A 26,307-nucleotide genomic window follows, 5' to 3' on the forward strand; every position below is an offset into this window, starting at 1 on the left:
CACGCAGCTGGCTCCCGAACGACTTGAGCCTATTTCTGCAGACAACTCAAGTGAATGTCGCTCGGAAGGCAGGCAAAGTTATAAAAAAAAAAAAAAAAACTCATCCGTCAACACTGAGCAAAGATGGCTAGCTTCGGTGCGCTAGCAAAATAAAGAGAGCCCGCCGCCCTGCAAGATAAAGTTATTTACGAAATGTCCGTGGCTAAATTACAACCAAACAGCAGCGAGTGGCCTCCCGTAAAGTATTAAAGTTACACTGCTGCGCGTCGGCGAGCTATTCCTGCTCGTTCACGAGCATAATGTGGATTTCGCAGCTAGCCCGCGGCTAACAGGAAGCAGGAGGTCTGGAGGGGAAAACAAGTCCAACACTGCCGACATTACCAGCTAGCTAACGTCGCACGGTGTCCGCGTTCGGCTGGTCGCTCACCGGCGGCGGCGGCAAGTTGCCCCTGGCCGCATGACAAAGCAGACGGATCGCTCCCCACGCCAATAAGGTGGACGGTGTTTGTCTAATTTAAATCCCCTCTCGTATTCGCTATGGAGCGCTTTCTCCGGTCAGCGGGGAGTGGAGCGGAGATCAATCAATGGGAGCTTCGCTTCTCAGTCCAGCCATTGTAGTAGAAAGCCGAGCGATGTGCAGTTCGTCAAACGGCGACACAGTGGGGAAGTACAGAGTCGACGACGTTATATCGTTGACAATAAGATTTGTGAAATTGGTGTAAATCTAACGTAAGCGAGATATATTTGATTGAAAACGACGAATCATGATTTCGGATAGCGTTTTTTTTTTTCTCATCGGACTTGATTATTTATGTCTGGTGGAGCCTGGGCAGCTGCTCTGCTCATTGATTATTCAGCAGCTTGAGCACAAATACTATGAGAACGATCTCATACTAAACACTCTGAGGACGATCTTATACTATACAAAATACTATGAGAGCCATACTATACTATGAGAACGATCCTTCGATACGTTTTGAACATTCTGCACATTTTGATGGGGTTTTTGTGCCCGTGCTCCCAACAGTGCAGGACTAGTTACTCACAATAAACGGCATAATAATAACAACAATAATAATAATAGACACCACTCCTCTTTTCTTCCACCTCTACTTGTGCTTTTGCCATTAATGCATGGCACATGAATGAGAATATTATTCTATACTAAATACAATACTATGCTACATACTGTTAGAATGATATACTATGAGATTGATACGACACAATATACCATGAGAACAATCTTCTACTTAATACTATGAGAGAGCAAAACAATATATTATGAGAATGATCCTGTACTAAATACTGACGATTGTATCGTCTTGTACTGTATGTGGCCATTTGCAGCTTCTCTGGCTATGAGACGTTTAATGAAAAGCCTTGGTGTTCTCATTGCCAGCTGTTGCTTGAAAGTCTACTTTTGTTTCTTTATTAATCGTTAGTACAGCATACTTCATAGGCTGCCATCAGATAAACGATTGAAGAAAGTAAAACAAAAGTTATTTTTATGTGTGTGTACATAACTGCAAAACGACAATGACTCAGTAGGAAAAAAGGTGGATGGACAGTAAAATAGACATACATCATTCATTCTCATAAGGAAATAGCTTTTTTGTGGATTTATCGATCCTATTTCAAGGATGTGTTGGGCAGCCACATTAAGAAGCTCCACTAAATTAAAAAAGAGATTAAAAATAAATATTATAGGAGTGTCAAAATAAGGAACGTTGATGAAACTGAATAAAACTCCCACGGTAAGCTGTTAACCGAGGAAGCTGAGCTACAGAAATAGGCTTCATATTATTATTACAAGGTTTCACAACTCCCTGCACTCCTTCAATTTCCTTAAACACAAACCTACTCAAAACATGTTTAATATGGCAGTTATTAAATTATAACAACTCAAAACAGCCATAGCTGATTCAATGATGAGCACCTCTTGACAACTTTCCATTTTACAGCTTGTGTTGAAAGTAAATCAACAAAACTTTGATGACACACAAAATTGCACCATAAGATTTTGAAAGAATACAAATTGTCATCTTCTTCTGTGGCGTACTCTTTGCTTTGGGGATGAAAGCTTGTCCCCATCAATGTCTCCATCCCCATGGGGATACAACTCCCCACGTTTTACCCCTCCTCTTTTCTTCCACCTCTCTGACTCTCTGCTCTTCCTGCCACCTGCCTCACCCCTCCTCTTTTTCTTCGGAGGGGTTGTGGACTGTCTGTGGCCATGGCGGGCGTCTCCAAAGGGGCTCACGGGACAAACTTCATCACCACAGCTGTAACGGAGCTTCCCCAGTGCTCCTCCTTCCCGCATCGCCTGGGCTTCTCTCCTCAGCCGCTTCACTTCACGCCTCTCCTTGCGCTTCTCAGGCCACGTCTTCCTCCTGAGGACCCGGCTGCAGGCCTCCTGCTTCGTCTTGCTCTTCAGCTGGACTAATAAGTCCTCTTCCACAAAGTCCCCTGTTTTTTCAGATGAGAGTCCCGGGTCTGAAGGGAGCTGGGAGCCAACATTTGGAAACTCTGTGTGGAAAAATGGAGAACGCTGATATAGAAAAATTCATAGACAATAAATCTCATATTGTTACGTTATGTTGCTGACGAAGACAAGTTTTTTACCAACAAATTCTGCATTTTTCTACTTTTGCTTGATTTAGTTTTCAAAAAACAGTGTAATCAACTGAGTTCAACAAAGAAACTACATATCTAGTTATTCATTTAAATATGAGAAACATTCATGGATAACAGATCTATGTGTAATCAGGTTCAGCTTACATTTGAAATGGAAGAGGATGTTAATGTTTTTTATGTATGTTGTAATTATTGTATCATGTGTGTCGTGTAACACATGTTTTAAAACCTTTTGCTCTTTTCTGCATCTGGGTACACTGCTGGAGAATGTCTTCCAGGGAGTCATAGTGGCAAATGTAAGGCAGTGAAGGAAAAGTGCCGCTGATCATTCTCTTCAAAGTGCACTCCTGATGCCAACAGAAAGAAAAAGACGCATAAAGCAGAGTTTGAAAAAGAATTGACACTAGCCAGTGGAAAATCTCAACTTTATAAGGATAAAAAACAACAAGAGGCTGGGGATGAAACTCGTTGTGTCTACACTATAAAAAGGGTGAGAGGAAAAACAAAACAGAGTAAGGCCAGGTACAACACACAGAAATAAGGGATGGCATCATTTTTTTTATATACTTACATGACCATAATGTCCTCTTTTAGCACAGTTGTAACAATGAGCACGACATCTTCGAGGTTTAATGTTTCCTATAGTCTGTGGCCTGACAGGAGCCTCGGCTGTGATCTAGAAAAAGGAGCGCATGTGATTTTTATCATTATACACTGAGAAATGTTGCTTTTAAACGTTCTCTTGTGAACAAAAAAAAACACATCATGTTCGTGCAGCGGTTCTACTATATTTTTTCCATATTTCCTCAGTTTTATTTCTGTAATAATTTAATTAAAAAAAGCAGTTGAGTCAGTATTCAAACTCACCGTCAAGTGGTATTGTCTCCATATATCCGGGCAGGTCTGACAAAAACACAAAACCCAGAGGTGTAAACTGTTAGCAAGATTCAGTGAAACCTATGAGCTCAACCAAAGTAAAAGTATCTACAGGAATTAAACATTTCAGAAATGGAGCCCACACACACCCGAGGCAACACTATCTTTCAGCATGCAAATGACAAACGCTTCCTGCACCTCTGAAGGTTTTTAACACAAACACTCAATGAGGCCAACCTTGAGAAACAACAAACTAGCTCACGTCAGAGAGGTGCCCTGTCATCCCGCAGCGCTTGCAGTGTTGGTTCCACATTGGGGGTATGTCACAAGACCAGGGGCCGTGTGAAGGCCGGCCACAGGTAGAGCAGGGGCGGCCGGGACAAGCCCTCTGGACGTGGCCCCAGATCCCACAAAGGACACAAGTGAGACATTTCTGCTTATACAGAGACAAAATAAATACATAAATCCCACTTCGTGGTATTATTGTATACATAAAACCATTGTAGGTACGGTGCCAATGGAGAAGAACAGATGAGGTGGAAGGGTGTGATCACTTACTTTATGGAGGTAGCAGCTTTTGGAAAGGTGTCCCGTCCTGTTGCATATCTGACATATCAGGGAGCGATCAGGCACAAAGTAGCGGCTGGGAAGAGACTTTCCAGCACCGTACTACATAAGATGAATGAACAGAGACAATTTCAATATGCAATACTGTCCTCGTACTGCACAAATAAATGTGGCCAAAATATTTGTAATGTTAACATTTAAAAAATAGAAAATACCTTGTCTTTGTCTGATACAGTCCAGTTATCATTCACCGATTCCTCGTTTTCCTCGGCCACGTCTATGATGGAAGGAAGAAGTTCCCAAATTCAGTACAAAACAAAATGGCCATCTTTTTTTTTTTAAGCCTTCAGTCTCTCCCAGGTATTCAGTCTTTTAAGATCTATTGCTGAGAAATATTTGAGCATCCTAAAGTAACTGTGTCACTTATGTATCAAGAAAACTAAAAATGTTGTGCTTCAACGGAATCCCAAGCTACTGAGATGAGACAAAGCGGCTGTGCAGCACAGCTCCCTTGTGTGTATGCAAACATCTTCATTAACATGAAGTGGAGCAAAAAAATAAACCCCAGTGAATGCTGAGCAAACTAGCTCTGCATGAATTTAAAAGAAAGGGCCCTTTCACTAGTCTACAGAAAATAATGTATTCTAACGTGTCAATGTGCTGTGCTGTATAAAGTATATTATATCACATACATGTTTGTTTCTTTCTAATCTAAGCTTTTCTGGTGCTGCATTTTGTCTCAAGCTAAGAGTAATAATAAAGCACTAGAATTATGATCAGAAAGAGCAACACAGTGTTAACCATGACGCGGAGAAAGCGAAGTAACCTTCATCCCAAGAGTCATCCTCAGAGCTGTTCCAGTAGCTCAGGTTGAGCCGGATGTCTGAGTCTCCCTCTCTTTTCACATCATCGAGGATCATCCAGTCTTCAATGGGCTGATCACTGTCTTCCTCTGACTCCTCCTGCTGGTCTGCACTGGAATACAGGGTGCAGTCCTGCTGAGCTCTTCCTGAGAACCTGGAGAAAGACCTGGAGGACGATCTGGAGAAGGCCAGGAGGAGCGGAGGAGAGCCCTCCTTGCTTTGGCGTGGATGTCGTTTGCAGCTTCCCCCAAGTCTGTGGTGATTGAGCCACATTCCTCCTTCACCCTCTGAACTGTCGGGGTCCTCAATGAAGTAAACGTCATTTTTTGCAGCATCCACACCCCCATCGTCTTCATTCCCTTCAGTTTGATCCATAACCACAATAAGGAAACAGCACCACCCTGCGGTGTGTACAGAAACGGCAGAAACCGGCGCCTATTATCGTTTTAATTTACGATACGATTGGTGAAATCAGAAATTAAATAATTTGTTAAGAAAACGCTCGGAAACTATCTCTTGAATAATTTTTTTCGAGTCATTGTAAACACGTGGATGAAGCGGCGCTGTGTTCGATAGTCCAGGAAGCTCCGTTAGCAGTGCAGCTACATTAAAAACACGGGGGGGAAATAACGTGTATGTTTGGTTGTTTACCGACTCCAACTCGATAACTCAGCTGCTGTTATGTCCCACGTGGGATGTAAAATCCCCACCGATCACACAAAAGTTGTTACTTCCACTCGTGTTGACATGTTTGAAGCGCTTTACCGGCGTGTTCAACGGAAAAGTGTTGGCCGACTAAAACTTTACCCTGTGATAAAGAGACTGGTGGCCAGTCGTACTATCCCGGAGATTTGATATATGACATGCTTTCGACTATATAATACTTGTTAAAGAGCTAAAAAAAAAAAAAAAAATGCAAAGGAATAAGCAACAAGATGAAATGTGGAATTTGCCCGATTCAGGGTTAAAATATTGGATTGCTACATATTTTAAAACGTTTTAATTACAGACCCATATGTACAACAATCATTGAGAGCCTAAGCACATAACAGACCCAAACTAGTCGTTTTTATTTCCATTTATACTGTGTAATAATGCATGCAAATGTGAGGATCTTAACAAAATAGTTACGATTATGTTTTTTTAGGAGCTGGGTTTTATCATTGAAGTGTGAGATGGATTCCTGTTTCTTATTATCAGAAAACAAGTTTAAATAAGTTCAATTTGATTTATTTTTGCTCAGAATAGCATCCATCTTCGTCAATGCAGCAAAAAGTGTTCAAAATGAGATCATGTATATATGTGCTATCATTGTTTGTAACAAAAGTACACATGACTCATAATTTCGATAGAATAAGAAAACTATTGAAATAGTATACTGTAGATAGTGGGGTCGTTTCTGGGTGAAATTTGCATATTCTACCTGTGTTCTCACCAGGTTTCTATCCACAGTCTGAAGACATGCGTATTACATACCCTAGATTAAAGTAAAACGTCTATAAACTGACATTCTTTCGAGGGTTTCTCTCACCTTTCTCACATATCCAGCGAGGATAGGACCCAATTTATCTCAAGCATGATATTACTAAGTGCAGATACACAATTGATGGATGGATGACACGTCCATGGTGTATGTCACAAATTCAGAGATTAATTAATCACATTATTGTCACAGTCTTTTCAGTTTCCTACAACACACACGCGCGCGCGCTGCTTTCCGCCCCTCGGGTGCTGAAAGTCTTGGCGAAACAAGCGCGCAATCCAACCAGTCTGAACCCTCTGCAGGGTCTCCGAATTTTACAATATTTATTTTTCTGATTGCCGATTTCATAAACCGGCTTTTTAGGAGTTCACAGAAGACTTTTTTAATAGTCAGTCTGCGATGGATGTACATTTTGGAGCGGTTCCGCTCACCTTTACGCAGAGTAAGTGGCTGAAGAACGGTGGACCAAAAGTTATCCTGCTTCGTTTAACACCAAGACTGAGTGGGCATCTATTTGACCGGTTTTTTTCTTCTTCTATGTATCTCCTGGATCAGGACGCGGAGGAGTGAACCAGCTCGGCGGCGTCTTCATTAACGGACGCCCATTACCGCACATGGTGAGGCAGCGCATGGTGGAGCTCGCGCAACAGGGAGTGCGTCCATGCGAGATCTCCCGCCGCCTGCGCGTCAGTCACGGCTGTGTCAGCAAAATACTGGCCAGGTGTGACAATTTATTTAGTTTTTATACTTTCTTCAAAGATAGAGGTGATATTTTTTTATCTTGTGTATTGACACAAAATGTACGTATCATTTCAAAGATCCTGACGTTGAACTCCTATTGACCATTTTATTCCCTTATCCCGCAAGGGCCGTTAATTTATCAAGTTTAGTGACTGAGAAGTAACAGATGTGAACGAAATATGAATCCTTAAAATTGTTTTAAATTATAGGCTACTGCTGAAATGTTTGGCACCATATTATCTGATGTTAATGGCAGCTTTTCTCTCGACAGCCTTTATAAGAATGAAAAAAACACACTAAAACGCAATGTGTGGCACAGTTATTATACTATTATAATAGTTTATTGTTGAGTTGATGAGATAAAATATATTTATTGAAATGTGAGTTATTTCACATTTTCTATATGTGTAGTGTATTGGGAATCTATCATCTAAATTGGGCTTGTTTGTGGTTTCTTGTTGTTTTGCTCATGGTAATACAACTGTGTTCATTGTGGATAATACTTGAGCCATTAGTTATTTGATATAACATAGTATAAGCAGTGTGATTAAATACTAAAGTAAAAGTAGTATCAATAAGTGCGAAGGCACATTAAAATAAGCTCAACTTTGAGAACCAGAAGGTAATTAATAGAACAATAATCAAATGTGATATTGTGGTGCAGTGTGTAAAATATTAATAAAACAAAATCCATAATTGGTATAATGAAACAGGTATAATGAGACAGGAAGCATCAGACCAGGCCTGATCGGGGGGTCAAAGCCCAAAGTAGCAACTCCTGGAGTTGTGCAGAGGATCCTACACCTGAAACACAACAACCCCACCATGTTTGCCTGGGAGATCCGAGACAGGCTTCTGCTGGAACACGTATGTGACCACAACAGCGTGCCCAGCATCAGCTCCATTAACAGGTATATGAATGATAACATCTGTAGCTTATATGTGTGCTTCATGGCTTAGATCTGAATATTGAGTATTGCCTGATTTTATTTTATTTTTATTCACTCCTGCAGGATCATCAGGAAAAAACTCCCATCTGAGTCCTGCAAAGTTGGTAAGTTGTCCTTTTATGGATTCATTCTTCCTCCTTTTCCCGGTTGCGTTTTGACACACAGGCGTCTGATCCTGAAGCATTGCAAATATTGCCTCTTACCACAGAAACAGGTGCTTCCTGTGAGTCCAGATTTTCTATCAGTGGGATTTTGGGGATCCGAAAAAACTGCTGCAAAGTTAAAAAAGGTAATACTCTCTGATGTTGATTGTATTTGGAGGCATCCTAATCTCCGTTCTGCTTCTTATTATGTCATCCTTTCTAGTGTTACTTCATTGCGGCCTCTCTCCAAATCTGATAAACTACAAAAGGATAAATATTGCGCTGAAAATATATATTTGCTTGTAACAAAATGTGATATGTTTGTCGAGCTAACACAGACAATTCAGGGAAGACCACACAGCAGACGGATGTTTTGCATGGCAGTTCTGTGTTAATATTAGTCCCCGACTGGAAGCACTTCCACAGCAGGGGAGTGTGTGTGGGGGGGTTACCTCACCTCCCCAGGCTTCTTTCCTCTCAGTCAACAGCTTCTGTGCCTCATTGCTACCCTCACCTCCACCCCTCATTACACGCATGCTTACACCTCCAGTCCTCCGTCATTTCAAGCATTACAACAGGAGATAAAGCCAAGATAAATATGCATAGTTACACCTTGGAAACGTGCATTTTATCATTCTTCTAATTAGCCGATGTGAAGAGGGAGAAGGAGGTTGGAGAAAAGAGCTAACATGGACTGAAGCGCTTTTGTTTTCCAGGAGGAGACGTACCCTGCAGCGTGTACCATGATGACCGGCCGTCCTGGGGACAGTCTGACCTCCATCTCAGAGTTGACCTTTCACCCCAACCTCCTGCCAGCTGATCATAATCCAGGCCTGTAAGGTTAGTTTGCATTGAGGTAAAATCATTTTATCACTTTAATAAGTTCAGCCCTGTCTTTATCACATCTTTCCTGTCCTTTTGTCTATAGCATCTGGATCATAACAGCTGAACAGAACCTCAGAGAGCTTGGAAGAAACATTTTCCACTAAAAACACTAAAATCTGTATTCATTGTTGACTTTAAGAGAGAAACCGAAACCATAAATTTAGATACACTGAAATAAAACCTCACGTAATATACCTCAGCTTTAATCTTTTCTCTGTATTATTTGGAACAAAGAAAACCTACGGAGATGCGATAGTCTCTGAGGCTTAATGGAGCTTCATCAGTCCAGCGTATTATCCCCTGTCCCTGACACCCCTGTGGCCATTTTGTCCTCAGCCAGTCGCTGAGAGGGGGGCATCATTAGGGGCCCCGTGATGGAGAGAACAGTGACTGTTTTCCTCCTTTGTGTGCCTCTCCCTGGCCTCTCTTCCACGGTGAGGAATTGAAGGAGAACCCGGGAGCTGCCGAAGGGACCGGCGGGGTCAAAGAAAACCACAGAGAGAGAGAACATCTGATCAGCAGTGCACATCAGTCTGCAAGAGGCATGTAGAAAATGAACACATGTTGTTTGTTTCTATGAGAGTAAGCCTCTGTTACTAAGTTGATTGTGTTTCAGTTTTTGTGGGGGGTTTTTTGCAAACCTTTCCGGTTTAATCGTGGCTGAAATCTTATCAGTATTTCATAAGCTGGAAATTCTGACGATAAAACAAGAGAAAAGCATGTTAGATATATGTACATCAAACAGAAGGTAAGTGGACTGCACTGTTATGTAGTGGTTCATGCTCTGGCATCACATTGAGAGTATCTGGATTGGAGCTTTTCTGTATGGAGTTTGCATGTTATACATAGGAGGAGATGTTATGCATAGGAGGGTTTCCTCCCATGTATTGTATTTAATTGGTATCTCTAAATAGCTCTTAGGTATGAATGTGAGTGTGTGCTTTTCTATTGCACTATAATGGACTCCTGATGTCTTCCTCCATCCATTGTCAGCTGGGATCAAGTATTAGCTGGGATGAAGTTAGGATGAAATTTGATGATACAAGTATCGCGATTCTACATGAAACTAGATATTCTTACTGTGAGATAACAATACGAGGCACTGTTCCATTTATGACATAATTAACACCAACAAATAAGAATCTTTCAATTTGGAGAAGTCAATACCTATAAAAGAACCACATATCAAAGGTGCATTGTCTTTGAATCTATAAAATGAAAGCAACGTCTCAATTTGGTGTTTATATTAGTCTTACGTTTCTGCGGTAGAGGGCAGCAATTGTATCTGTAGTTTGTTCTGTAGTGACTGTGCCGTGAGGGTAAAAAGAGTCAAAAATAGTTGCATTCACATCTCTCGTGATGCACAACCCCAGAGTGAGCGGTCACAACTCGCCGAGACATGATTCTGATCCACTTTTACAAGCTTCCAAAAATGTCTGCTCCCTCTCCAGGGACATCCTCAGTGAAGTGCGTTTGTTTTCAGGGTTTACTTTTGTAGAGCAGTTTACTTATTGGACATAATAAAACAAACCGTTGCTGCCATGAGTTTGAAGTAGGGCAACAAAATGAAAAGTCTGAGTAGAACAAAAATCAACAAGGACCCGAACAAAGGCCTCAGGCTGTGTTCTGTGATACAACGTGAGTCAGATCACCACAATGTTTCAACTCAAGTCAGAACAAGTCGGTTTTATTCATCCAAAATTACACAGTTGTCTTGTGGTTGTTTCCAGTTGGTACATGCAAATGAAGAAAAGGACATAGAAGGAAAGGGGAGCTCTTTCCCAAGAGGGAAATTCAGAATGAGATCATTGCGAAACACGATATTTGGCTTGTGTTGGTCAGACTGACCTGCTCATTGTTTTCCTCACTCTGCTTCCTGTGTCACACAGCCTCATGAGACAATCGTTAAGTTATGATTTACAAGCTTAATAACTCACCTTAAATGCACACTGTTGACAAATCTGGTTTTTACTCACCTGTATGATTCATATTTTACTATAAGTGGCCTCGGAACATTGTTTTTGATTATTTATAACACTAATAACAACGATAGGAACATGACACCGTGTTAAATACAGACAAACAAGCTTTTCGCTTTGAGTCATTGGTTGAATTAAACTTTGCAGCATATAAAACTTATCTTTTTAAGAGATATTTGAGGAAACATTGAAAGCTGAAAATATGGAAATATCCTGTCCTCCAACATCAACCAAACACTGACATTTTTGGTGACAAATTTAACAAGCTGGAATTTATCTTCAAAAGATCATGGAAATATATGCTAGATGGATTTATCAATAACCTTTTACCAGTGGCTTTATAATTATTATTATTATTATTAGTAGTAGTAGTAGTAGTAGTAGTAGTAGTAGTAGTAGTAGTAGTAGTAGTAGTAGTAGTAGTAGTAGTAGTATTCCATATGATAATATATGAACCATATATAATGTCTTAAACAATGCAACCATTTTTTTAAAGTTTACAAGCCACTTGGATACCAAAAAGGTAATGAAAACTGTTTCAACCCATCTTCTATATAACTTTATCCAACTCAGGGTGTTATGGGGGGGCTGGACCTGATCCCAGCATTATACGCACTCAACAGGTTGCCAGTGTATCACAGAGGAAACACAGAAAACAAACACACATTCACACTCACGACTAGGGGCAATAAACCAAAACATGTTTATAGACATGAGAAACCTGAGCATGTAGACGTAAACTCGTGCATTTTCAAGGAGAGCGAGTAAACGCACGCAGAAAGACACCCGGGTGAAACCGGGGGTTCGTCTTGGTGCGAGGAGACATGAACCACTACACTCGTTGGATTACAAGTGCAAGATATGTCGAAGTTCAAATGGTTCACATGTTGCATATATATCAGTGTGTTATAATGTACTATATCCACATACAAACCCACTTTATAAACAACATAAATTCAGCCAATTGTATGAGTGAATGGACTTGTTTGGGTGCATTTAATCACAAAATAACATTCCAAGGTGAAGTGTGACTGACTGTTGACCAGCACACTGTTTTAGATAGTGAAATAATTGTCCTGAGATACATTTCTGATACTGAGCTCCTTATCAGCTCAAGTCACATGGTAAATGAAAATTATTAATCGAGTTTGCCCATAAAGTGTAAAAGTTTGAAATATGTGCATAGGAGGAACATGGACTTTGTGGAACTATTGGGACGTTGGTATTTTCTTAATCAAAGAAATCAACTTGAAATCAAATAAGTTGTGTTGAAGTAACTGTGATTGACTTTATATAAACTCAGCTGTGAGTTTGTTTCTTCCTTCTGAGAAAGTGCTGTAAGCCTATCTGCCGCCAGTCGTGATCAGGTTCAAAGTACAATCGCAGAGCTTTACTTCCTTCTTTATAAATCACTAGATTGTTTCCTCATTCCTAGAGACAGAGCTGCACTCACAAAGAAGTCACCATCCCTATTGGTCAATAATCATCTTGTGCATGCTCAGGCCTCAATAACAATCACGCAGTGGTTTGAAAACAGCACAGGGAGAGTGTCGCAGAGAGAAAGACCACGTTTTCAGGACTTTTCTTCAGCTGGTCTGTTTGAGGTGAACAGAGACAAAGCGGAACGGAAACCTGACCAGAGGAAACGCTGGGGTTTGACCAAGCCTGGTACGATGTCTGTGCACCCCAGAGCTGTTTTCAAGAGGAGGCAAAGTCTCACAGCTCTGCCGCTGTACCACTCTGGACACCTGCAGAAGAAACACAGAAAAGACAAGGTGAGGATACACAAATATACTGTCTTCTCATGTATTTAAATCCACAACATTCTCAAGTAAACGCCGACACACTGCTGTAATCAAAACTTTTATAAAATTGTGAAAGATATCTTCAAACATGATAACTGACAATATATATAAAATGACTATAAAGTGCACACCAGCACAACTGTAATACCGTCTGTAAACTTCACTGCATAAGGAAAACAAATATCCAAATAATAGTTCATCAACAATCAATGTTGCAGAATGACCAGTCTTCTTAGCGTATCATTGCTATTGAGTCAACAATATGTTTAAACAGGTTTTCATCAGTTAATGAGGCAGCAGGTTTATTATACTGTACCTTCAGATTCAAGTGAGTGTGTGCGGTGTGACACAATCAGTAAGGATTGATGTTGACACGTTCCATTTGGTATGAAACAAATCCCTGTTCAAATTTAAAATGGAAAGTTATTGTTTCCACTTTCAGAATTTCACAAGGTTCTTCGCTGAGCTCCGTGGATTGACGCTGTTTCTGTACAAAGATGACACGCAGGCGACCGTAAGCGCACTCTTTCAGAGTTTTATTAGCAAAACGTGAGAACGTGTTGATGATTAACTGAGGAGGAAAACGTGCAATACCAAGAACGAGGAATAGAAACAGTGGACAGGGAAACATTAATTACATTGTGGAATGGTTTGGTAATTCAGCATCCATATGATTTAGTTGGGGGTTTTTTTCCAGTACGTAGAGAAGGTGGAGCTTGAGCTGCTGAAGTCCATGAAGTTAGAGTCTCCATATAACAGCAAGCTGCCCACGATCTTCAACCTCAGCCTGCCCTCAGAGGTGGTGCAGCTAAAGGTCAGACAACTTTTACATTCATTATTCTAAAAGGTCAGTGTTATAAATGCCATGCTTTTGAAATATTGCATTACCTAAAGCAAATTGAAATAATTTTAGTTTTGGGGGGTGTTTTTTTCACAGCAGTATTTGATCTTTTGCTTTCATCTTGGTTTTTTGTGTTTTTGTTGTGTGGCTGTGTAGATGGAGAATGCTGACACAGGAGAGGTGTGGAGGGGCTACATCCTGACGGTGACCAACGTAAGCACATTTATTCATCATTTATTCCATTATTACTTTCATTCATTAATTTCAGGAAATATGCCAGGGTGATAGTTTGATGAGTGGCATGTAAACAAAGAAGTAAACATGTATTTGCATAATTTAGACATTAACTTACATTAGTGGAAATCATATAAATAAAGTTCAATGCAGGAAATATTTATTGACTCTGTGGGAGACAAAGTGGTCCACATTGTTTATTTTCAACAGCACCTGAGTTTGCATGTTCTCCCTGCGGTTTCAGTGGATACTCCAGCTTTCTCCTGCTCACTCAAAAAGTAAATAGTTATAATATAGTTTCTATTCTATGATTTTCTTTGAGATAATTTGGACTTTGAGAGAACCCAAGGAAGCCCACTCACCACAGGGAGATCATGTAAACTCCACACAGAAAGCCCCGCAGCCAGACTGTATCAGCAGCGTTAACCACCACAGTCGCTGTAGAAACAGGATATAAATAACTTCATAGGAATTGGATATGAAGGAAATTAATATGAACATGCATGATAGGTGACCGTGCCAAAGTAGAAAACCTGTCAGTGATTGTGAAACATTTTGTTGTAATGTATACCAGCTTTCCCTTCCATGTGATTATTATGAGATTATTTGAATTAGATGGCATTAGTGACGAGCCGTGTTTTTCCTGCAGAAAGAGATTCCCAGTAAGCTGCAGCTGCTGCCGGGCCAGATGGTGCAGCTGCAAGAGACTCTGGATCTTGAGAAAAGTAGAAATCCCCTATTACTGTGCCCAGCCCTCCCACCCCGACCACCCCTCCTGCAGACCCCGGATTCAGGTGGATGCTCCGCCGTGCCTCCCAAAGACGTGCCAGACAACCGCGACACTGGCATTCCTGCGTATGTTCATGTTCACGTGCTTCCTGCCATGCTTGTAAATACAATGAAGCAACCCCGTATTGAAGAAATAAGCAGAATATGAGGTTTAACACATTGATGCATATTCATGAAAAAGCGTTCTTTTTACAGGTGAGGTTTTCTTTTTTTTTCTTTCTATCCTGTAGTTGTTTCTTTGACGTGACTCGACAAGAGGCTGAGCGGATGCTGGAGGGCAACCCTCAGTGTGGCGGCATCATCCTCCGGCCAGCCACGATGGCCAATAACTACGCCCTGACCATCAGACAAATGGCGCCCAGGTCTGATGAGCCATTAAAACGGTTTCAGTGCAAATCAACTAATGCAGAATCAAAGTGGTTTGTTGTAAATATATTTGAAAGATAATTAGACAGATGTGATCAAAGCTGAAAGATAAATATGAAAACATAACTTTGAGCTCCATCAGTGTTTAGGTGGAGGATGTGAAAGCTTTTCGCATTATGATATATATAATGGCAAACATTTGCTGTTTTTCAGTGGCCCTTGCACAAAGAACTACAGAGTGTCTTCTTCAAGTGCTGGGTTTGTCATTGAGCTGGACACACCGGTAAGTCCCTCAGATCGCAACTTTGAACAAATTCAGCTTTGGACCAGAACAACCATCAAGTAGAAAAATCATAAATCGAGCTAATTAAAGAGCAACAGAATCACAGAATGCCTGATATTCTTGATATCTAAACCAACAAACTGACGAATTACAAATCAAAAATAATATTCTTTTTATATATGAAATAGCATACAATTTTGACAGTCGATATTGTGTGAAGTTACCAGTAAAGGGTGGACACACACTGATTTCAAGATGATTATCCACAATGATATAAATAACATGTTTAGTAGGCTGATAAGTTTTATGATAGTTTTCAGCAATGAAATGTCATCATTATATTATCTCCAAAGGCTTTCGCTATCAAACACTATTGTCTGGGCAATAAAAGGTTTTGATAATGACCGACACTTACGACGTAAGGTCACCAAGATAGCCCTGCAAAGTGAAATTAATTGAAAACTATTCATCGAAATGTCGTTCAAACTTGTCTGCTTTATTATTTTCTTTTAGGTGACGGTCGCCACGCTGAATGATGCGCTTCAATTCTTCATTGAGAAGATGGAGTACCGCCTCGTCCCCTACACAGAAAGTCAACCCTACGACACTAATATCAGTGAGAACACCGGACTTTGGAAATACAGTAATAAAGTACAAGGGTGCCGCCCAAAACCAACCTGTTCTGTGTTTGTGTTGTTCAGGAAAGCTGCCACCTGCTCCAAAGTTCATCAGCTCCACCTCCTCGGCCGCTTCAAAGAAAGTACCACAGGCACAAGTGGCTCCGATGCTGCGGCCGCAGAGCAGAAAGGAGCTGCCGCCGCTTCCAGACGAGCCTGAGGAAGGAGAATACCTGATGCCCGATAATCAGGACCTTAACTCGGGGGGAGGTGAGAATGACCATTAATGTTGGTTGGAGAAAAAAAAACCAAAATCACAAATAATTCAAAGGAAGTCATTTGAACTTCACACAACTTGTAGCTGAAAATGTCATAAGACAAATTCTGAATGGAGTCCTAATTAGTGAACATGATGCTGCTTTGCTTTTAGTGTGCTCAGTTCATTCTTCAGGGCTCACCTTCAGCCATCCTGCCTGTGTTTCAAGATTACATTTTTAATCAACGTTATGCTGCATGGCAAGCAGAGAACTTAACTGATGCAGAAGCAGGAACCGGAGCTCACAAAAATGATGTAACATGCTGCTTTTAATGCCGTCATGTTGAGTAGAGCTGAGTTTCATACATGGCTTGGATTTGTTTTTGTTTTTTCCTGTGGCTTTCACAAGACATTTTTTGTTCTTTTTTTACTTTAAGATTAAATTCAATAGATTCCATCAAACCATTCTCCTAAATAATGATATATTTGGGTATACTGCACTGTTTTCAAATTTCATTTTAGAAATGGAAAAAAAAACAAAAAACATGACTTCACTGTAATACAGGTGTCTGTTTAATTCCACATTTATATTTTCTGCATACTGTTTATTGAATATGACTGGAGATACTCCATATGGACTGTTTGGACTTGCTTGTATCACAGGATTCCTCAAATGAACACAACTGAACTATCCAGTCCATTTTCACATTAAATAGGATTTTTACTTCATAAAGCGAGATGTTTTGTTTGGTTTTGTTCTCATTTGGTTGGACGCCTACAATGTGTTCGCTTTATATTTATAAAAAAGAATAAATAAAAAAATAAAAACAGGAAGAAAAACCTGAGTGAATTTGTATTAATCAGTAAGTTTATTTTAAACAATTATTGGTCTTCACAGAGGATTAACGTGTGTGTGTTTGTCTCATTTAGCTCCATTCCACAGTGAACTTCAAGGAGTCTTACAACGTCGGAGAGAAGTCAACAAAACTCAACCCAAAGATGAAGAAGGACAATTATACGTGAATCCCCTGAAAGAAACATCCACCCCCAAGATGGTACACTGGGAGTGATCATCGACAGCGAAACCTTTAACTGCAGCTGAGATAAATAAATAACTATATGAAAATATAAGCATAAAGCATTGGTAAATTAAAAAAAAAAATCAATCAATCAATACTGCTATCTGATAGAGATTATGTGGTTCATGTTAATATTAATCAAGAAAAAGATGCAGCGATATCATTTGGGCAAGGGGATCAATCAGAATGCTTTCTTCTCACTCTAAATTCAATTCTGACCAGATGACGCCACCAAATATTAGGCAGAGGAACAAAAAACACCAATTCTTCAGAGAACATAAGAGTTTCATTCCAAGTATCTACCGTCATGTATTGTAATGCGACAACGATGATCTCGATGGTCATCCTTGCTGGGTAGAACACCTTTATGTGGTGGTGCATTCCGGTAATGCCACTATTTTTACAGTGACACAAGTATATTTATGGACAGTTTCAGTTACTTAAGCATCAGTGAAAGTTTGACTGCATAATTTTTTTCTCTGAGCTGAAAGGAGTTGTGGAGCTGCTGTCTCACTCTGTCCTGATCCGTTACGCTGAAATGTGCAGTATGTGTGGTCTCTTTGATAAATGGCCCGTAAGCAAGTAAGAAGAAAGAAAGTCTACTTTATTGAGCGCCTTGGCTTTATTCCAGCACAAGAGGCGGCCCAGCCCTTAATCTCAACACTGTGATAACCACTGATGCTTCGTTTCCTAGTGATCTCATTGTTTACACAACACTACATTAAGCTAAACGTCATTAAGTTGTTTCACACAAGATAACTTCCCGGGGCCGATTACTTCAATCTTCCCATCTGATTGATCAACCGATTCACACAAACCGTTGATGAAACAATGGTGAGATCATAAATATCCTCTACACTGTGTTGATTAGTAGAAGAATAAAACATCAGCATAATCCAAGGTCATCATTGTTCTTTATTTTTCCACACATAGGAGTAAGTCAACAGAAATCTTTCAAATGTTATGATTTTTTTTTTTAATAAGTTATAATTAAGATTGTTTTTTCTTAGGTTTCATATTCATCATTGGTCATGTTATAGGTTTAATGTTCAAGGATCATTCATTAGTTGATAAAGACAGCAAGACTGAAAAATATTCAATAAAAAAAGAAACAAAGACTCTCTCTCTCTCCCTTTAGTGTCCTGCTGTACTTTAATACCGCTCTCTACCTTTTCTCTCTCTCTCTCTCTCTCCCTCGCCTCTTCACACTCAAGTCGTAGCAGCTTCCATGTGAGAAAGTCAAATAAAATATCTGTAATAACTTAACATCTCAGGATTTAAAAAATAAAACTGAATAAATTAAGATGATTGTTCCCCGATGTAGAGCCGCCGCCGTTGTTGTTGTGGTGGTGGTGGTTGGTACATTACTTCTCGGTGAGCGACAGCTGCAGGATCCTCTCCAGCTCGTCCTCTTCCTCCTTCTGCTTCCTGCGGGGGGAAAACAAGCAAATGCTTGGTGTGTTCGGTCCCCTGGATGTTTTTGTGAGCTCGTATGATCATCATTCAGGGGAACAGAATTAACCGACGACTTAAAAGTCTCATTGAAGATCGATGAAAGATCAAAATCATTATATTAATGCAGTCGTGTAGGTTTCTCTTCTGACACCGGACTTGAAATAAATGGAACTGAAAGATTTTAATTGATCCACTCACAACATAATAACTGATTAAAAATTTAAAAAAATTAAAACATTTTGAACCTTTAATCCTGTTTGATAAGAATTGTGGGGGAAATTAACATTTCTGTTGTATTTTCATTTTGTAAAAATGAAAGAAAATAAATAACCAGGCCTCATTTGTTTAATGGCTCTTAGAGCCCTTCTTAATGGTAGAACCAGCTCCAAGTGTCCGGTTCTCATAATCAAGAACCATTTTCTATTGAAGCTGTTTTAGACTGTCTTGAACACTCTGTCTTGCTGAAGTTCCTTATCTCGGCACCGTCCAGTAGGATCTCTGACAGTAGAACTACAAGTCTATGATCTGTGCCTCCCGCTCGCATCCGCAAGTGTGCAGTGAGTGGAGATTTCCATCGCGAGTCAACTTGCGTATTTCTCCGTCTCGTCGTTTCCATGTTTGCTGACCTCTAAACCAAGCCAGAGTAACGTGAAGCTGCCGACTCCGAGCGACTTGTAATTATCTAAATGTCATACATACAATCACGATCCTGGAGGGACACTGACCTGCATGTTTTCAGTCCAGTGCGATGAACCAATGAGCTTTACGCCACTTAGAGTAAGGACCTTAAAACGATCTGAACTTTGTTTGCAATTTCTGGTTTGAAGTTAATCGGATTTCCACAAGAAGCCTTAAAATGAATGGGCCCGGCCTGGCCGTCACAGGGTGACCATCGAATATCACAAACCCAAGAATGACTCAGAGTACACGTCGATAGACGCAACTGATAACAGGATGGGATCCGACGCAAAGAGAGACTCCTCAGACTCAAGGGTTGGAGGATTTTACCAGCCCACAGTGTCACAGGAGTTGTTAGTCACGCTGCTGTGCAAAAAGAAGAGAGGCAGATGAAAAAGGAGAAAGCAGTTCTCCCTGAGCGCCCAGCGTTAAAAAAAAAAAATAGGAATACAGAATCTCTGCAGGACATCAGGGGAGAAGCTTTCGGCTCAAGTTTTCTAACGCTGAGGACATGTCAAACAAAGATAACTGTATACGTTTTTTTCTCCTCCTGCAGTGAGTTTGAGAGTTTCCTTGCTTCGGTTTCTCTTCAGCACAACATCCAGGTCAGTGACTGGAGTCGATCCATCCCACTATGATGACTGTGAGTTCTGACTAGTACAGTAGGAGAATATATCAAAAAGGTGAATCATGGGGAAAAATTGTTTCTTTCGTGTTGTAGTTTTGTGTAATGCATTTTAACAGATTATCAAGACGACAATGAGCCCCGTAGTAACCAGTAATACAATATTGACCGATGGCATAATAATATTGTCATATTAAATGTAATAACTTTCCAATAATCTAAAATGTCAAAACAAATGCAACAACCATAGAAACTGCAACTACAACTTTGCCATCCATTATATCTGTTTTTGATAAGCCAGTCGCAATTAAATGTTTTATCTTCAGGAAATGTTGACTCATTTAAGTATCATTGCATTATTAGCTGAAATTATTCCATTTTCACAGCGAGCTTCTGTTGAATAGACGAGAATAAACAGCCGTGGCCTCACCTGTCCATCTCCTCCTGCTCCCTGCACGAAAGCTCCATTGCGATACGCAGCTGTTCGTCAAAGCTGGTCGCCACACCAAAATGTCCAGACAACCGCGGGTCAGTCACTGTGCTGTAGGAGAGCGGAGAGTCGGCGGTGGGGTCCAGCGGCGAGACGGAGGCGGGTTGGCTGGGGTCGGCCATGTCTTCTTCCTCTCTGCTGGCCAGCGAGATGGACAGGGACTCCTGGATCGCCCTGGAGGGAAATCCAATATTAAGACTTCAAATTAAGTATTATTAACGGACGAAAGGCGCCTTAATAGAATAGTTTCTCTGCTGGGCTTCATTACAGCGCGGGAGCCGCGGTCCTCAAGAGACGCTCCAAAGGAAGGAAAAAAAAAAAAAACTAATCACCGAACTCCATTTAGACGTGTTTAATTAAATTACATCCCAAAGCTGGGGACTTCTCTGAATGAGACGGATTCATGAATGAGAAAGAACTGATGAGTTTAAAGTCACAACCACTAATTATTCAACACAACATAACAACCAATATACTAACATAAGATTTGTCTTTAATATGAGCAATATGAGGTCTGGCTCACCTCTCCAGCTGAGAGTCATCCTCGTACAGCGGCGACTGGGGCACCGGGCGGCTGTTTGTCAGAGCCTCCCAGATGGTCACCTGAACACACCATGGACACGTTAATGGCTAGAGATGTTAGAAACACCTCCTTCAGCTTGGATATGGTTTTATTTTGGTTTGTTTCACACATTCAGAAACATCATACACAAAAAGACATCATGTATTTCTTTTCCCCAATTTCCTCCCGCAGGCCAAAAAGGCTAAGTTGTGACTTGAAACTGACAGCAGGTGTGATTATGTGTGTGTGTGGGATAGTTTTACCGCACTCACCTGGTCGCTCTCGGTGCCGGCGTCCAGCAGACTCTGCTGTATGGCGAACTGCAGCAGGTTGTCGTCCTCGTCCCTCATGGGCTCACTGCGGCCCGGGCCGAGCGTGGTGTAGTCCGGAGGAGGCTCGAACACCGAGGGGTCCACCTCGCAGTGGAAGGGAGGAGGAGCTTGACCTGAGTGAAGACAAACAGCAGGTTAATAATACAAGGAATGTGTCATAATGCAATATTTTGTAATCAGAACTTTCGCTCTGTAATTTACCAGCTCAGGATCATTCTGCCTTGAAGTGTTCTTTTTTTTTTTTTTAGACATTTCAGGGGAGCAGCAAATGAAGGATAATAGTTTCACGTTTGAATTACCGTGACGTGACCCAAATGTTTTTTTTTGTTAATGTGTGTTTTCTGTGACGGGGTGCTCACCGGCTTCATCCGGGCTCTCGGGTGTGTGAACCGTCACAGAGCTGACCGGCTCGTCGCAGCCACACAAGTTACTAAACGTCACCCTGGCGTTCAGGACGTGAAACAGAGGAATTTCTGAAGGAGAGAGAAAACTTCACATCACTTACGTTCAAATTATCCAAGTTTATACAAAACAAATAAGAGTGAAGAAACACAATGGAATAATCTGTAAAAAAAATAAATAAATAAAAGCGATTTACAATGTTTTAAAGAGCACAAAGCCAACATGGTAAAAGCAACCACCACCCTTTGGACTGGATGAGAAACCCCTGTTACGGCCGCTCGCCGACTTTTCCCCTGAGCCTCAGTGAGCAGGAGCCTCCCCGCTGCACCCACCTATCTTTACAGGGAAGCCTGGGGGCAGGCGCAGGGTGATGAAGTCACGCAGCTTGGCAAAGTGTGCGTTGGAGATGGCCATCAGGTCAATGATGGGCGTCACCTGCTCAGCCAGGGAGAGAGGGTGACTTTCACTCAGCCACAGCGTCGCTTTGAACCTGGAGAGGCGACGCAGAAAAGAAAAAGAAAAAAAACTTAACAGGAGACTCTTTTTAGCCAAACGTCGCTCGCTCGTGTTGAGGAATGTGTGAATGATTCTAATGCTTTCAACACACCTCTGGACTTTGCTGGTGAGCTCGACGGGACGCCCGATGTCGCGGCCGTTCAGGTTGAACTCCGGGTTGAAGTACTCCTCAGCGGTGATGGCTGTGGGGTTGTGAGGACTGGCACACTGGGACACGTTGCTCTGTCACAATTTTCGCGCAAGACAGAGAGAGAGAGAGCTTTAAGTTCCGGCGCTGATCAAAGGGGACTGCAGGTGGCGTGGGTGGCGAGCGCGTGGAGCGGATGTGATGCGCAGGCTCTGCGGAGACTCTTACCCCATTGTGAGCCGTGTGCTGCTCAGCAATCCCCAGGAAAGACTGCAGAGGAGTCTTTGAGCCTGAAAAGGGGGGGGGGGGGGGGGGAACACAAGACACACCATCCTCGTTTTCAGCCTCTCCCCTTGTGAAACTTAAACAATATGCTTAAAGAGGACAGTAGTTGGTATTTACTGACTCACAGCAAGAAAACTCCTGCTTTGGGGTCTTTACGTTGCGTTTTGCACAACTAGACTTGTTTAAAATAAACAGCATATACGTTCGGCTTTATTGCACTTGTGTCGTCACCTTTGCTTCGTGACTTGTCCTGGTCTGAGAGATGCTCGGTCCTCGAGCGAGTCACCAGCTCCACATTGGTAGCACTGTAAACCTGCACACAAACAACACGTGAGAGAGTGACACTGTTGGACACACAAGTTTTTCTACTTAATAAAGCCCCGGGCAGACGCCTTGTTTGCTTTAGCCAAACATGCTTTGGTGTAACCAGCAGTAAAACTGAGGTGTAGTGACAGGAACAAGAGGTTTTTTTCTCATTTGCCTGACAGAGCAAACAACGTTTTGTCTAGAACCTCTTGATGATTTTTTTTTTTTCTTATCTGCACTTTTCAGTGAGAAGTACATTCACTTAATATCTGTTCTTTAAAAAAGCACTTTTAAACTACATGTATGTGTATTAACCATCTCATTCTGAACGTTTTGGAAAAAAAAAAGAATTTGCAGAAATGTTTACATTTTTAGTCACTACAGACTTTACTAACCTAATTTTAACTGTTTCAGTTACTCAAGGGAAATTCGGCGGGATCAGTGGACACATACCTTGGCTTCATACCCGCTTACGACCTCACTCTTCTCCGAGCGCCAGCCCCATATTCCCGACTTATTCCTGCACGAGGAGTCAGACAAAGCGAGCGGTTAAAATCCCAAACAATTTCACGGTTTGAGTCACTTTAACGGTGAGATGTTTGTGGACAACAAAGGTGGAATTAATTAACAAACACATTAACACCTTCACAACACTACTAGGAGACAATAGAAACACAAACAGACCCAGTGTGATGAAGTATAACATAAAAAAATTCCCGTAGAGAGCGCGGGAGCTCGTTACCGCTCAAAGGCAATGTTGCGTGTGTTGAGGTGCGTGGAGACGATGGGCGACGTGAGTCTCTGGGCCGTGTTCTCCTGCGACGGCTGCATCGCTGCCAGCAGAGAGGGCGCATCACGGGGAGACAACACGAGCGGCTCCGTGTAAACCACCTGCTTCTCGTGGTCCACCTCCATCACCACTGCCCCGTCATCTGCAGAGGGAAGGAGAGTCAGGCACAAAGAAGCAGCTGTGAATTTAACCATGGACAATAACCAAGAGAGAAAAAATCCCGAGTCACCAAAGGCCGACCGCAAGCAAAAGAAGGTGGGATTTGTTAAATGTCGCTATCTTAGAGCGGGTCTCAGGTGCGAGGCGAACGCAGAAGTCACAGTCGGGTTTGACTGGAATTAAGCAGCGCGGGCAGACGGTACAAACCTCCACCCTTGAAGATGTAGCTGCGTCGCCCTTTCAGCCAAGTCATGTGTTCAAAGCCCAGGAGAGTAGTGTCCACACGGAGGCACGAGCCGCTCTTCCACACCCGGTAGACGTCGCTGGGACACACCTTGGACACCAGGGGCACTGAGAGGAGGGGGGGGGGGGGGGGGTTGAAGAGGAGGAGAGGCATTTTAGACACAGGTGAGAGCAGAGGTGACCAATGTGGTGGCACAAGGAGGAAAAAAGCACAAGAGGCACGAAATGATTTTAACCCAATTAAACAATGGTGTCAGGAAAATAAAAAAACATTAAGGTACAGCGGGAAGTGTCGGACTACACTTAATATGTCCAATTTAATAACTTTAGAGTTTTGCAGCCTTTAAATCACAAGCAGCCGATCATATTGGGAGACGGACGGCTCGTCTCCTGCCCTCATACTGACTGAAGGGCTGCTGCTGTGGGAGCTGTCCGGCTCCTCTGGTGCTGAAACTGACCTCTGTGAGAAAAAAAACACATTAATGAGACCCACTCACCCCAGCTGGTGAACTCCCACTTCATCTCTACGTAAAAGTCCTGTGCCTGGAGGGAACACAAAAGGAAACGCATCAACACGAGTGAACGGTGTTATGTGACATTTGTACGGTTAGAAACAACACTCCAGCTGTGACTCCCGAGTCAGTAGGCGAAGTGGATCCTCTTATGAAAAAAGGCAGAACTCTTCCCCAAACTAAAGACTGTTGTCACAAATTTCGCAGTGGAGTCAGGTGGTGGTTTTTTACCTGTCTCAGTTTGCTGAGCAGCTCGGGGATGCCGGCCAGTCTCTCTGTGGCTCGCTTGAAGTCCCTGTACTGAAGCACCAGCTGAACCAGCTCTGGGTCTCCCGTGCTCACCGCCTCCTGCAAGACTGAAAAGTGCATCCACATTTAATAGGAGAAGATATGGGGCTCTCACCACCACCACCACCAGGAAGAGGAGGAGCAGATCACTCACTGGTCCAGCCCTGTGTATTGCAGTGTGTCGGGTCTCCACAGTGCCTAAGCAGCACCCTGGTGGACTCCAGGTGGCCCAGACACACGGCCAGCTCCAGCGGGGTGCGCCCCCTCGGATCCAGCCTCTCCGCATCCTGCTGTAGACGCAAAAAAAAAAAAAAAACCCCAACACAACACAAACATCAGCTGCAATGCAGTGCGACACACAACCACACGTACAACCCAGAAGTCCTCGCGTACCTCTTTCTTCTGCAGCTCTCGATCGAGCTCCAGATACTGATTGTTCCACACCAGCAAATGCAGAGGGAACGCTTCCTGGGCCATGGTGGCTGTCAGCCGCGCGGGAGCGAGACTCGGACCTGTGCAGCAGATTGCGCTGACACCGCGGCCGGTTAGTTAGCCAGCTAGCAAGAAAGGCTGCGTGGAGGTGGACTGGGAAAAAAAAAAAAAAAACTCCCGAAAACAAAGAGGCGTGTCACCGGGAAAACCTGCCGCCCGGCGACGGCGAACTCACTGGACCGTGCCGGGGCTATGTAAATTAGTGGGCTGAGTTAGTCAAGTTACGGATTCTAACTCAGCCCACTAATTTGACGGGAGGCGAACTAGCGGCTAGCCGGGGCTAACGGGAGCTAACCGGCTAAAAGACATCGTTCCCCGCTGGTTTTCATCCTTGAAAGCAGCGGAAACGCAGAGGAATTCAGCCGCTCCCAAATCCCACCGACTGTCCCTTCATGTTCTTGCCCGTAGATGTGCCGTTTCGAAGGGATTAGATTGTCGCGATCGCCACCGCCCCCCTTCCTCCTCCTCCTCCACCTGCCGGTTCAGAAGAAGCCGGATTCGGCCTTTAGTTCCACATCCAGGTCCGGTCGGAGCTGCAGGCGACCCGGACGACTGCTCCGTGCTGCCGGGCTGCACAGTCTGCTGGATCCCCGCCTGCCTCCCTACATCTCGGGTGTGTTTCCAGCTGCTGCAGCCTCCTCTTGTTATTTCACT

At 42.5% G+C, this 26,307-nt stretch overlaps 3 protein-coding genes across 3 annotated transcripts; 1 reads left to right on the forward strand and 2 right to left on the reverse strand.

Annotated features, from left to right (window-relative positions):
* Positions 1–2,038: 2,038 nt before the first annotated feature.
* On the reverse strand, positions 2,039–5,315 carry LOC308134660 (zinc finger CCHC domain-containing protein 7-like; the record flags this gene model as incomplete). Its single annotated transcript, XM_080502432.1, has 8 exons — positions 2,039–2,526; positions 2,864–2,981; positions 3,206–3,310; positions 3,502–3,537; positions 3,773–3,943; positions 4,069–4,179; positions 4,293–4,354; positions 4,904–5,315. 8 exons carry the CDS (start codon positions 5,313–5,315, stop codon positions 2,039–2,041), a joined length of 1,503 nt encoding a protein of 500 aa, XP_080358558.1.
* Positions 5,316–6,822: 1,507 nt separating this feature from the next.
* LOC308134661 (paired box protein Pax-2-like) lies at positions 6,823–9,077 on the forward strand (the record flags this gene model as incomplete). The annotated part of the gene is made up of 5 exons (XM_080502433.1): positions 6,823–6,865; positions 6,979–7,144; positions 7,878–8,075; positions 8,178–8,218; positions 8,974–9,077. 5 exons carry the CDS (start codon positions 6,823–6,825, stop codon positions 9,075–9,077), a joined length of 552 nt encoding a protein of 183 aa, XP_080358559.1.
* A 9,212-nt stretch (positions 9,078–18,289) lies between these two features.
* Positions 18,290–25,761, reverse strand: ankrd13d (ankyrin repeat domain 13 family, member D). Its single transcript, XM_080502521.1, has 16 exons — positions 25,555–25,761; positions 25,316–25,451; positions 25,105–25,229; positions 24,859–24,904; positions 24,326–24,469; positions 23,912–24,101; positions 23,623–23,689; positions 23,095–23,176; positions 22,807–22,868; positions 22,543–22,673; positions 22,268–22,425; positions 21,893–22,006; positions 21,474–21,646; positions 21,163–21,242; positions 20,580–20,813; positions 18,290–18,819 (listed from the first exon to the last, which is right to left on the reverse strand). Exons 1-16 carry the CDS (start codon positions 25,636–25,638, stop codon positions 18,756–18,758), a joined length of 1,890 nt encoding a protein of 629 aa, XP_080358647.1. The 5' UTR covers positions 25,639–25,761; the 3' UTR covers positions 18,290–18,755.
* Positions 25,762–26,307: the final 546 nt, after the last annotated feature.

The sequence above is a fragment of the Blennius ocellaris genome (assembly GCF_963422515.1).
Source record: "Blennius ocellaris genome assembly, chromosome: 9".
In the NCBI taxonomy this organism is placed as follows: Eukaryota; Metazoa; Chordata; class Actinopteri; order Blenniiformes; family Blenniidae; genus Blennius; species Blennius ocellaris.

Bases quoted from the DNA above. Each gene is read 5' to 3' on its own strand.
- ankrd13d (XM_080502521.1), bottom strand. From the start codon at position 25,638: ATGGCCCAGGAAGCGTTCCCTCTGCATTTGCTGGTGTGGAACAATCAG. The intron at 25,452-25,554 runs GTACGCGAGGAC...TTGCGTCTACAG, and splicing joins GAGAGCTGCAGAAGAAAGAG to CAGGATGCGGAGAGGCTGGA. The intron at 20,814-21,162 runs GTGAGCCAGACC...ATTTCCCTCCAG, and splicing joins GATGACTCTCAGCTGGAGAG to GGCGATCCAGGAGTCCCTGT.